This window comes from Hemiscyllium ocellatum, chromosome 4 (assembly GCF_020745735.1).
Source record: "Hemiscyllium ocellatum isolate sHemOce1 chromosome 4, sHemOce1.pat.X.cur, whole genome shotgun sequence".
Taxonomy (NCBI): domain Eukaryota; kingdom Metazoa; phylum Chordata; class Chondrichthyes; order Orectolobiformes; family Hemiscylliidae; genus Hemiscyllium; species Hemiscyllium ocellatum.
Window position 1 is genome coordinate 38,766,932 of NC_083404.1, and position 13,056 is coordinate 38,779,987.

Sequence of the window (13,056 nt, forward strand, 5' to 3'; positions counted from 1 at the left end):
CAGTATGCTTTAGTAATCTATTCCAGCATTGCTTGTAAATCATTTATCAGACAGCTCCTGTTTTAGCATTGAATTAATTAAATAATTTTCAGAATGTATCTGGCATCTGTGACATGGGTAGTTTCAACAATCTTGACTTGTGTGTTTTTGTAAATAGGAGTCCATAACAAAATGAAGTCTCCCACGATTTCATTTCGAATAGTTTTCAGGGCATTATCTTACTGCTGCATTTATTACTGGGAATATATCTAATACAATACAAACGTTCCACTCGAAAACAACATTGCTATACTTCTGTTTTCTATCTTGTCTGTAGTGCTGCCCAACTGTGTTGACCAGGAAATTAAGTTGATCTATTATGACATTTTGCTTCTGAAATAATTCAAAACTAATAAGCAAAGGTGAAGTTAGACAAATCCCAAACAGAGCACATTAGCTAAACTGCAGAATTGTGCATTTGATTAATTTAATTCATCTTGAAAAGGTTTTAATCAATAACAATGTCTTGTTCTGAGCAGCAGGTCACCAGCTTGCAAATGCTCATCTCCATTCTAGTAGATACTTTTAAGCTTCTGTGATATATATTGGCTTATGTTTTTGATATCAGGCTCTAAATTATACAATTTTTGAAAATTTCAAATTGGTTCCAGACTTAATTAAAAACCAAATACACAAAGTTTTATTTGTTTTTATTGGCTTAAATCTAGGCTGCTGGTTCTGGCATTTTCTATGTAGTCATGTGACATGATTCCTCCAATTTTGGAGGAACCCTTCAACATACTCTGATAAATGTTCTAGTTCCTAAATTAAAGTATGTAATGTTAAAGTTTTATTGAAGGAAAACTGAAAATGATGGAATCACTCAAGTCAGACAGCATCTATGGAGAGAGAAATCTTGAGTATTTCAGGTTCTGATGAAGTAGTATTGGATTTCAAATTCTTGTGCTAAAATTAATGGCACCAGTACTGCTTCATATACTCTCACCTGGAACTGGACAAAACTGTCTCAATTTCTTTGTCACACCTCTTTTAATGATGCTACCTTCCATAATGGTGCTTTCAATGTCTTTTCCCTCAGCCAGGGACCTCAACCTGCTCCCCTGTTCTGAAAAGCCAACGTAGGAATGAAGTCCGCAATAATGTGTCTCCCTCTACTTGCACTTCTGCTTTTCCTGCTTGTCTTCCCTCCTAAAATTGCAATAGGATTTCCCTTGTCTTCACTTTCTGCCTCACCAGCCCTCTTGTTCAAAAGATTGTCTTTTGTCAATTTCCTTCATGATGTCACCGAGCACATTTACTTCAGCTTTCTGAAGAGACAATGTCTTCCATGACAGTCAATCCAATCATATCATATTCCCTGAATCACCCCATCCTATCACGGGAAGTGCAGCATTTGCCTTTGACTGTGTTTCCCTCCTCCCTGTCCAAGGTCTCAAACTATCCATTTAGGTGAAGCTATGATTTAATTGTATTACTGAGTCCAGTCTACTGTATACAAATGGAGTTAACATGGTTTCCCTCTATGCAGTCATCTTGAATTTGAAATGTTAACCTGTTTTTCTCTCTCCATTGACGTTACCAGACCTGACAAGTTTCACCAGTATTCAGCTGTTACTTCTCATCTCCTGTGCATTATAGAGACCAAATGCAGACTGAGTGACCACTTTTCAGAACTCCAGTGCTTAATTACAAGAATGACCTCAACCTTCTAATTGCTTGTCATTTTAAGACACTATCTTGTTACTATGTCTACATTTTCTGTAGTCTGCAACATCTGAGTGAAGTCCAGGCAAGCTGAGGAAGATCATTACATTTTCCATTTGGCTGCATTTGTAATCCATGCAACTGCAGAGGACACAGTTGTGAGTGATGCAGTAACAAGATATCTGCATCAAGAAACAGGAGCAATAAATTCTGTGTTTATCAAGCGTTTTAAATTGATTAGAAGTAAGTCAAATGCTCGACAGGAGAACCTTGTGCAGAATGGAGCTGTAAGTGCAGTGAAGGATTCCTTTGTGTCATTGGCATCATGCATGTGTATTTGGGAGGGGTTTGTGCTGGTGTCTGATTCTAGGCACACGAAGATATCAACACCAGTATGGTGGCAGGAGGTACTCCGTTTCTGTTTTCAAACTTGGCCGCTTTCGGGATTCAGCATTGAGTTGAACAGCATCAGGCCTTGTACCTGGTCTCCCATTTTGTCCCTTCATCACCATGACTCTGACAGCACCTGGTTTTCTTAGGTCAGCTCTGTGACAAGAAAACTATATTTTGCTGTTAACATCTGCTCTAGACAGATCTCTCTTCACTACAACCATTACTGTACTCAATTACTTTGGACCCATCTCTTTCTGCCCATTCTCGCTTTATTTGGCTTGTGTACTATGATGTACTCTGAAGGTGAGTCACTGGATTTGCGTTGTGAACTCTGTTCCTCTTTATGGATGTTGCCAGACCCATTTCATTGATTCTATTATTAAGCAATTCAGATCATGGTCTCCTAAAAATGTCACATTCTGATTCACTTAGATTCCTAAAACATCCAAATAATTAGGGATGAAGGATAAGATTTTAAAAATTCAGATATGGATGTTGTTGACAAAGCTGACATCCTCTGTTGATGATTATCAAAGTGGAATACCAACTGCTTTTGATTATTACAGTTGTCAGTGGTAATGTTGCTACCTATGAACCAGGAGACCTTGAATGAAGTCCCATTTTCTCCAGAGTTGTGGTATAACATGTTTGAACAGATTGCTTAGGAAATCTTTGTTCTGATCAGATAATTTCAACACCTTTTTGTGCTAATGGTTTAAGTGGGTTTCGAATGAATCGAAGTCTATGTCTTGTTCTTTAACTGAAAGTGGTACACAGCAACTCATTGTGGCAAACTGCTCTCGGTGATGTCAACCTACTTTGAATTCTGAATGTATTTATGTTGTACCACTTGGAATGTAGCAGCTGTTGTCTGGAATCAGTAAAGGATTCTTGGATTATAAAGTTAAAAATCTCAAACATCAGGTTTTTTTTAGTTATTTTTAGATTTTAGATTCCCTACAGTGTGGAAATAGGCCCTTCGCCCCAACAAGTCCTCACCGACCCTCTGAAGGGTAATCCTCCTAGTCCCATTTCCCTCTGGCTAATCCACCTAACACTATGGACAATTTAGCATGACCAATTCACCTGACCTGCATGTGTTTGGACTAGTGGAAGGAAACCCACGGAGACACAGGGAGAATGTCTAATCTGCACACAGTCACTCAAGGCTGGAATCGAACCTGGGACCCTGGTGCTGTGAGGCAGCAGTGCTAACCACTGAGCTACCATGTTTACTTGGAAGCACTAACTTTCAAAGCGCTGCTGCTGCTTCAGATGATTGTGGAGCAGGATCATAAGACACAGAATTTCCAGAAAAAGATGAGTGTCTTGCAACTGAAATGATTTGTTGAACAAACCTAGATTGCTGTTAAATCTTTTTGGTTCTTTAATATGTAAATTCCAGAATTACTTTTAAGTCAATTTCTGAAGTGGTATTTACAAAATATTACATGCATTGACTGCCTATAGATTATGTATTTTTTGAACAGAATAGAATGTATCTGCAAATATAAATTTATCCCATAAATTTCTGTGCGTGCATGTGCAGGAGAGAGAGAGAGAGAGAGAGAATATGTGATGAGAGTTCATGTGAGAGTGAGTGCTTGTGTGTGTACAAGTTTGGGAAAGTATGAGTGGGTGTGATGGGGTATAAACCTGTGAGAGGGTGTATGTGTGTGTAAGTGTGGAGGATGTATGTGTGCATGTATGAGAGAGAACTTGTGTGTAATGGGGGGCTGCATGTGTGTGAGTTTGTTCACCCCAGTCCAACACTGACTCCTCCAAATCTTGGATTGTAAGATTAATTTCACCCTTAAAAAATAGGAACAGTTCATCTGAAGATGACTATCAGCCAAGTCTGACTTCACTGGGTATTAAAACAACGGTATATTTTGTCCAGTAACAGCAGTGTCTGTCTGTGTTTGGAAACAATTGATTGATTCCAGAAGTTAATTTCTGCTGTGAAACATCTCCCCACTAGTAGAGCATAAGTTGTAAACCATGCTCCTGCCTGGAGTACTGAATACTGAATTAATAATTGTGTTAAAGTTGGCTTTTAACTTGGTTAATTCTCCAAGTACTTTTGGATCTCTGACAAAGAATTTCATACTTGTATAGTACTTCTTAACATTCCAATGTATTTTATTAAAAAAATGTGAAGTCAATTTGTCCGCTGCAAACTCCCAACAGTTTCTCGCAGTAATAGGAATTGAGATAAACCGTTTTAATGAAAGCTGGTAAAGAATAATTATTGTAACAACAGGACACTGGGAGAATTCCCCACTCTTGGAATGATGCCATGGAATTTTTGCATCCAACTAAGATGGCAAATGGGACCTCTGAAGTCCCGGTCTGCTATCAAATATCTCAATTAAAAATGCATACATATGGATGATATTGCAACTCAGTTATCTTAGTTGATTAAAGAGCCAATTTGGAAAAGAAATTACCATGCTTATGCCTTGCATCAATATCCATAAGCATAAAAGGGGTAGCCATAGGTACCCACATGGGGCCCCAGCTACGCCTGCCTCTGTTTACGTGAAACTGTCCATCTTCCGCAGTTACACCGCCACCATTCTCCACCTTTTCCTCTGCGACATCGATGACTGTATCGTGCTCCCACAAGGAGGTTGAACAGTAAATCAACTTCACCAACACATTGCACCCTGACCTCAAATTCACCTGGACCATCTTGAACAGCTCCTCTTCCCTTCCTGGATCTCTCCAGCTCCATCAATGGAGACCAACTCAGCGCAGACATCTTCTGCAAACCCACTGACTTCCACAACCAGCTGGACTACACCTCATCACACCCTGCCTTCTGTAAAAACATTATTCCTCATTCCCAATTCCTCCACCTCTGCTACATCTACTCCCAGGTGGACCAGTTCCACCACAGAACACCAGAGGGCTGCCTCCTACAAACACATCAATTTCCCCTCCCACGGAGTCGATGATGCCCTCCAGCACATCTCATCCACTTCCCACACCTCTGCCCTCGAACCCCACCCCTCCAACAGCAACAAGGACAGAAATCAATCTCTCCCCACCCCCCCCACCCCCCCACCAACCACTCTTCTCACCTTCCACCCCACCAACCTTCGTGTACTGTCCATCATCCTCTGCCATCTCCACCACCTACAAACTGACACTAGGGATTTATTTCCCTCCCCACCCCATCTGCATTCTGAAGACCATTCCATCCGCGACTCTCTTGTCAGGTCCATACCTCCACTAACCCACCCTCTCCTCTGGGCACCTTCCCCGCCACCACAGTAATTGTAAAATCTGTGGCCAACCTCGTTCTTCTTCTTCCTCCTCCTCCCCACCCCCCCCCCCCCCAAACCCTATCTGAGGCCCTAAAGGAGCCTTCCACATCGATCAGAGTTTTGCCTGCACTTCCACATGTCATTTACTGTATCCGTTGCTCCTGTTGTAGTCTCCTTGACATTGAGGAGATAGGATGCCTACTGGCAGAATGCTTCAGAGAACATCTCCAGGATACCTACACCAACCAACCCCACCACCTCCTGGCTGAATACTTCAACTCCGCCAAGGACATGCAGGTCCTGGGCATCCTCCATCGCCACGCCTTAACCACCCGATGCTTGGATGGAGAATGCCTCATCTTCTGTGTTTTTCCAGCACCACACACTCCACTCTGACCTCTAGCATCAGCAATCCTCACTTTCTTCATAACATTCTGTTTTGTGTTAAATCTTGAAGCAAGATGTCTATGAACTCCAACTTGCACACAACACATTGTACATAACTTGTTTGATACTTGTGCTACACTTCCTTTCCGGCAGAAGGACCCCCAATTAACTTATTTCTATTCTGCAACACTCGCCCTAAATCTCCAAGTAAATAGGAAAATATATTGCAGCTGTCAGTGATATCCTAATTGGAAAAGTAAGATTTTTAAGACTTTTAGAAGCTAATACACAAGATCATGATTCTGTTAATAGGTTGAAGCTTAGGTTCCGCGATTTTAAGTTAATAATTGAATTTAGTTTGTTTAGTTGAGTGTAATTCTGAGCTTTCTTTGTTGTTTTATTACTTGGAGGTTGGAAAGACACGACTTTTTGAACATGCAATGGATATAGCAGAATAGAGCTGAGAAGATGGTCCTGTCAGACTTAAGGCTGTGAGAATACTACATTCATTTGATGAAATCGTCTGAGCTAACACTTTTTTTTATCAGATTTGTGGTGTGCGCATCATGTTGAAGAAAGTACCTGATCATTTTGTTTCTGTAGTTTGACTTGGTTGTTTGTAACGTGATAATTGAATGTCAGCATTCCTCACTCTTTTAGGATTTTATATGCAGTTGTAATGTCTTAACCTCTGGGCCAGAGCATTGAGATTTGTGTCAGACCTTCTCCAGAGCTGTCATTATTATTCATTAATCTGTTTGGTTATGTAATTTTTTTCGTCACCCTACTGGCTTCTCTTTGAACTAATGAGCAATTATAATTCAGTTGCATGATATCAAAAAAATTAAATTTTCTTTCTCCCCGACAATTAAAATGGCATTTAATGTAGAAGTTGAAAGAATTATTTTCTTGTATATGTGCAATTTTAAAGCATAAACTTCCGTCTCCCAAACTCCTTGTGGAGAAAAATGAACTGTTTGTATCCTAGATTTTATGGATGGATTTGAAATATTTTGTGCAAGCTTTGCAGACCTCCAGCTGTGATATTATGATCATGACTGTAGAAATCAGACCGGCATTGGTATGTTCAATAATGATGATTTTGTATTACGTATTGTTTGTTGTGACTGCTGTTCCATAATGTACTTGTGAAAGGCAGTCACTATTAGAATGTAGTGAACATAGCAACCAATTTGTGCCCAGGAAGATCTAACAGAGCAATTAAATAAATGATCAGGTCTCCTGTTGTGCTGTTTAGTTTATTAATCTATTTTTCTCATTAGTCTGTTCAGTGATGTTATTGCCTCTGGAGCAGGTGGGACTTGGACCTGGGCCTCCTGGACCAGGGCTAGGGCTTCTGCCACTGTGCCACAAGAGGGCTCCTTGTTTTTGTTGTTTGGATGAGAGATAATTAGACACTCCTTGATGATTTAATTGACGTTGAGGGAATCACTTACATCTGTCACTGCAGCACTCGGGACCATTTGGAATATTGGCTTAGATTATATGCGGTAGACTCTGGAGTAGAGTTTTATACCAAAACCTATGTATCAGAGGTGATCACATGATCGTTGAAACATGGCTGACTGCAAATATTTGCAGACTTGCTCTTAAAAAAAGACTCTTGCTGCAGAAGAAATGTAAAGCATTGGGCATAATTCTTAATCATAAATGTCAGAGTTGAGGGTTTTTGAGCTCTGGAAAATCTTGTCTGCCAAACAGCATTTCACAGGTTAGGACATGTCTTGCAAGTATGTCATAATTTGATGAGAACTTGCACTGAATAAAGTTCAAAACATTGGAGACTTGTGATATTATGTAACATAGAAATACATGGAATATATGGCATAGAAACCAGCCATTTGACCCAGTTGGTGTTGCATGAGTTTCCTCAGGCTTTAGCTCAGCCTTTTGTCATACTTGCTGTTTTATCTTTCCCATCTCTAGCTTTGAACAGACTATGTATACCTTATTTTCTTTGTAACAATATTTTGGCAGTCAACCTGCTCAATCCTTTTATGGTTAGTTTTGACTTACTTTGTAGGAGGTGCCATCATAGTAATATGACTAGTTGAGGAATGCAGAGGTGCAGCTAATCCCCTGTGAACATGAGTTCACATTGGTTGAATGGATTTGTGCTGTCCGTGGAGTCATCGATGTCAAGCATGGAAACAGACCCTTCAGTTCAACTCGTCCATGCTGACCAGATATCCCAACTCAATTTAGTCCCATTTGCCAGCACTTAGCCCATATCCCCCTCAACACTTCCTGTTCATATACACATCCAGATGCATTTTAAATATTGTGTTGTAGTAGCCTCCACCACTTCCTCTGGCAGTTCATTCCATACACTCACCAGTCTCTGCGTGAAAACATTGCCCCTTAGGTCCCTTTTTATATCTTTTCCATCTCACCCTAAACCTATGCCCTCTAGTTCTGGACTCCCCCACCCCAGGGAAGAGACTTTGTCTATTTATCCTATCCATGCCCCTCATGATTTTATAAACCTCTAGAAGGTCTCCCCTCAGCCTTCAACACTCCAGGGAAAACAGCTCCAGTGTATTCAACCTCTCCCTTTAGCTCAAATCTTTCAACCCTGGCAACATGCTTGTAAATCTGTTGTGAACCCTTTCAAGTTTCACAGCATCCTTCCAATAGGAAGGAGACCTGAATTGCGTGCACTATTCCAAAAGTGGCCTAACCAATGTCCTGTGCAGCTGCAACATGACCTCCCAGCCCCCATACTCAGTGCTCTGACCAATAAAGGAAAGCATACCAAATGCCGCCTTCACTATCCTATCCACCTTCGACTCTACTTTCAAGGAGCTATGAACCTGCACTCCAAGGTCTCTTTGTTCAGCAGCATTCCCTTGAACTTTACCATTAAGTGTATAAGTCCTGCTAAGATTTGCTTTCCCAAAATGCAGCACCCCTCATTTATCTAAATTAAACTCCATCTACCACTCAGCCCATTGGCTGATCTGATCAAGATCCACTTGCAATTTGAGGTAACCTTTGCTGTCCACTACACCTCCAATTTTGGTGTAATCTGCAAATTTACTAACTATACCTCCTATGCTGAGATCCAAATTATTTGTATAAATGGTGAAAAGTAGTGGACCTGGACCTTGTGGCACTGCACTGATCACAGGTCTCCAGTCTGAAAAACAACCCTTCTGCCATCACCCTCTGTCTTCTACCTTCGAGTCAGCTCTGGATCCAAATGGCTAGTTCTCCCTGTATTCAATTAAATCTAACCTTGCTAACCAGTCCCCCATGGGGAACTTTGTCGAGCACCTTACTGACGTCCATATAGAGCACGTACACCACTCTGCTCTCATCAATCCTCTTTGCTCCTTTTTCAAAAAAAAACTCAATCAAGTTCATGAGACATGATTTCCCACGCACAAAGCCATGTTGATTGGCCTTAATCAGTCCTTGCTTTTCCAAAACGTGTAAATCCTGTCCCTCCGGATTCACTCGGCAACAGTTTGCCCGCCACTGACATCGGGCTCACCGCTCTATAGTTCCCTGGCTTATCCTTACCACCTTTCTTAAATAATGGTACCGTGTTAGCCAACCTGCAGTCTTCTGGCACGTCACCTGTGACTGTCGATGATACAAATTTCTTTTGTGGTCAGGACATAATTGGGAAATTTGCTGTGTTATCGAGGAGTTGTTGGATGGCTAAGCTAGTTCTGGAGCATTAATGTTGCGCCTGTTGCCAGCACCTCTATGCTTCGCAGTATTGGTGATTATGGGCTTTTCATTCAAAGAAGATTGTATCTCATTTGGGTTGTGCCAGTGCCACACTCTCAACCCAACCTCCTGAGAACCAGTGTCTCAATGCGCAAAGCTGAAATTGAAGTGGGGTTGATATGATTGTTTTTGACACCAAAGCTGCATTTGGCATAGCATAGCATCAAGGAGCTCTCTGAAAATTGAACTCATTGGGAATTAGGGTTGAGTTGGGTTTGATTGTTGGAAGCCCATCATCCAGCCCCAAGTCGTCAGTGTTGGAATTCCTTCAAGTAGTTTGCTGGACCCAAGAAGTTTTGACTGCTTCGTTAATGACCTGTCTTTTATCATGAAATTAGTAGTGGGCATGTTTGGATGTACTGAGTGGGAAACCTTTTCGCTATGAAGAGAGGTTGAACAGGTTCAGATCAAGGGTCACTTGGCCTAAAACTTTAACCCTGATTTCTCTCCCCAGATGCTGCCAGACCTGAGCTTTTTCTAGCAATTTGTTTTTATTTCTGGATAGGTTCAGGTTTTCTTTTGGAAGGCTGAGAGGGAACCTGATTGAGGCTATAACATTCGGGGACATGGACAGTTGTGTAGAAAGCAGCTGTTCCCCTTAGTTGAAGAATCTGTAATGAGGCGAGTTTATTCTAGCAATTACCAATTTGACTTTTTGTTTTAGTTTGAAGATAATTGAAGTAAGGCATGAATGAAAACAATCGAGCTTTGGCAAGAGTTACACAAGTTGGGAAAGCATTCTGGCAATTTTGTTGCTCACATTGGGCAGATAATTAACATTTTGAGCCATTTCTTACTGTACAAAGCCTTTGCTACCTTCCTTGCATCACTTTTTTTTTCCCCGAGTTGTTAATAGCTTGTATTATTAAGGGCATCCCAGAGAACTTTGGAGATTTAAGTTTAAATGGCCTTTGCATAGTTAGAGCTGCTTAAGGAGTTGAGCAGAATCTGAAACATTGCAGAACAGAAGGATTTTTTAGGCATTTGAAGTCCGGGAAAGAGGCATGGCAAAAGAGCTTTATTTTAAGGAATTCTGGAGGATTAGGAAAAGCTCTGAAAAGCGGTACTGCCAATCTAGTACCAAGTAGGGTGGTGACTGAGGGATAGTCAGTCTCATGAGGTGCAGAAGTCTTCAAGCTGCGTGGTACCTCAAATCATTGACTCACTTTTAGTCAACCTTTGGAGGATTGTTTTTAAAGATGGTGAGGAATTTTGATCCATTTTTAAAAAAAGACAAAAATGCTGTTTATTCTGTGGATGATTTTAAGTAATCTATTAAATTGATCATTTATTCTTTTGAGTGTAAATCTGGCAAATCTTCAGTAACCACTAGCTCTATTTGAACTAATTTAAAGAGTTCAGAGGAAAGAGGAACAAAATTAAACTGCAGGAAATGCAAATTATTTAACATGAATTATTTTGTTCCTAAACCTTTTCTTGAAACTGTTTGTGTTACAGGTGAGTCAGGACTAGGAAAGTCGACGCTCATCAACTCTTTGTTTCTGACAGACTTGTATTCGTCAGACTACCCAGGGCCGTCGCATAGGATCAAAAAAACAGTAATGGTATGTCCTCAATCTGCAAGTTGTCTGTCTGTTAATCTTCACATTCTAAAAATGTTTCAAGTAACTTTGGATTGAAGCATTTCAATTATGAGTTTAATTTTCAGTATTCGGTTCAAAAAAAACATTTTCTGACGGGTGCACATTATGGAAAAGTTTGCTTCTGGGCTGGTCAGCTTTTTTAATGAACTGAAATTTGTCAGCAATTGAGAAAACAGTGAGAATCTGCAGATTAAATGACTAAAAACTACGTCACTCTAGGATCTTGGTGTTGTCAAGATCTATGATGAGTATATTTAGAATGGTGTCAATTCTTCCACTAAAAGATTATTGAAATTAACCTGTCAAACTTTTGTTTTGTTGACTTAGACTTAAACAGTTAAGTCAGCCTGGCAGCAATCCAGTTCTGAATTTGAATGAAGACACTAACATAAATTCAAATTCCATTTGGCCTTTTTGAGATAAAAAGAGTGAGTGCCAAGACCAAAACAATGTAAAATTTATGTTGGTGTATCTCCAGTTGGAATGTCTAGAATAGGAGACACAATTGGAAAAATAAGGAGAATGTCAATTTGGTTTGAGGTGTGAAATCTCTGTATTCACAGGGTTATGCACATCAGAAATCTCTACTCTGGAGGGCTGTGGAACCTCAGCCTTTGTGTATATTTAAGATAGAATTTGTTAGATTTCCGATTTTGAGCGATGTAGAGGTATATGGGTGGGTTAGGTGGAAGGCATTGAAGATCAGCCAGAATCGTATTGAATGATGCAGCAGAATCTGGCTGAATAATCTGTTCCTGTTCCTTTTGAATTTTGAAACAAAGCAGGAAATGCTGGAAATGGATGAGATTGTATCCAGAATTAGTTAACATTTCAGGTCAGTAATGTTTGACCAGAACTAGAGACTTAACAGCTTGCTAACATTATGTGGACAAAGAATATGATGTGGACAGTAGATGGTAGAGAATTAACAAAAAAAAGACCTGATAAAGGATTGGGGGCTGGATTTCTTTCTTAAACGTCCATCAGTAAATGTAAGACAGAAGAAAAGAAGAATTTATTCTGAGAATGAATCTGTGAAACTTTTTTTTAAACCACTGAAGGCTGGGTCATTAAGTCTTTTCAGTGCTTAAAGCAACAGATTTTTAAACAATAAACAAATTGAGGGTTGTTGGAGGGAGGGAAATCAGGAAGTTGCGTTGAAGATTATCAGATTAGCTATGATCTCAATGGCAGAATGGACTCCATAAGCTGAAAAGCTGCATGTTGCTGCTTCGTCTTATGGTGTCATGCAGATTTTATTTCACATTTTTGTTTTCGTACTGCATGTTGAAGCTCCTGGTGGTGTGAACTTCTGCCTGATTTTCTTGTCCTCCAATGTTCTCCAAAATATTTGATTGAGGAAAGGTCACTAGACCCATTAGTGTGATTTTTCTCCACAGATGCTGCCAAATGTGCTGAGCTTTTCTAGCAATTTCTGTTTTCATTTTATTTCTGGCATCTGCAGTTTTTTTAGATTAGATTACTTAGTGTGGAAACAGGCCCTTTGGCCCAACAAGTCCACACCGACCCACCGAAGTGTATACCACCCAGACCCATACTCCTACATTTACCTCTTCACCTAACACTACGGGCAATGTAGCATGGCCAATTCACCTATCCTGCACATTTTTGGATTGTGGGAGGAAAACTGAGCACCCGGAGGAAACCCACGCAGACACGGGGAGAATGTGCAAACTCCACACAGTTGCCTGAGGCGGGAATTGAACCCGGGTCTCTAGCACTGTGAGGCAACAGTGCTAACCACTGTGCCACCGTGCTGCCCAAAATTCTTTCAGTTTTTATCAAAATACTTGATTGCTGCAGGCTGTCTAGACTCTTAGTATCTTTCATATTTGTTTTTTGTGTTTTCGAGGGACAGAGCCGTCATGCCAGGCATTGCCTCATTGTGCACATTACTGCCACAATCTTCTGTTTTG

General features: G+C 40.5%; 1 protein-coding gene across 1 annotated transcript in view; it reads left to right on the top strand.

Moving 5' to 3' along the window:
* LOC132815183 (septin-7) overlaps positions 1–13,056 on the top strand; it is a 115,967-nt gene that overhangs the window by 47,115 nt on the left and 55,796 nt on the right. The window contains exon 3 of the mRNA XM_060823998.1: positions 10,974–11,080. Within this exon, the coding sequence (XP_060679981.1) occupies positions 10,974–11,080 (107 nt within the window). The remainder of the gene's footprint in view (positions 1–10,973; positions 11,081–13,056) is intronic.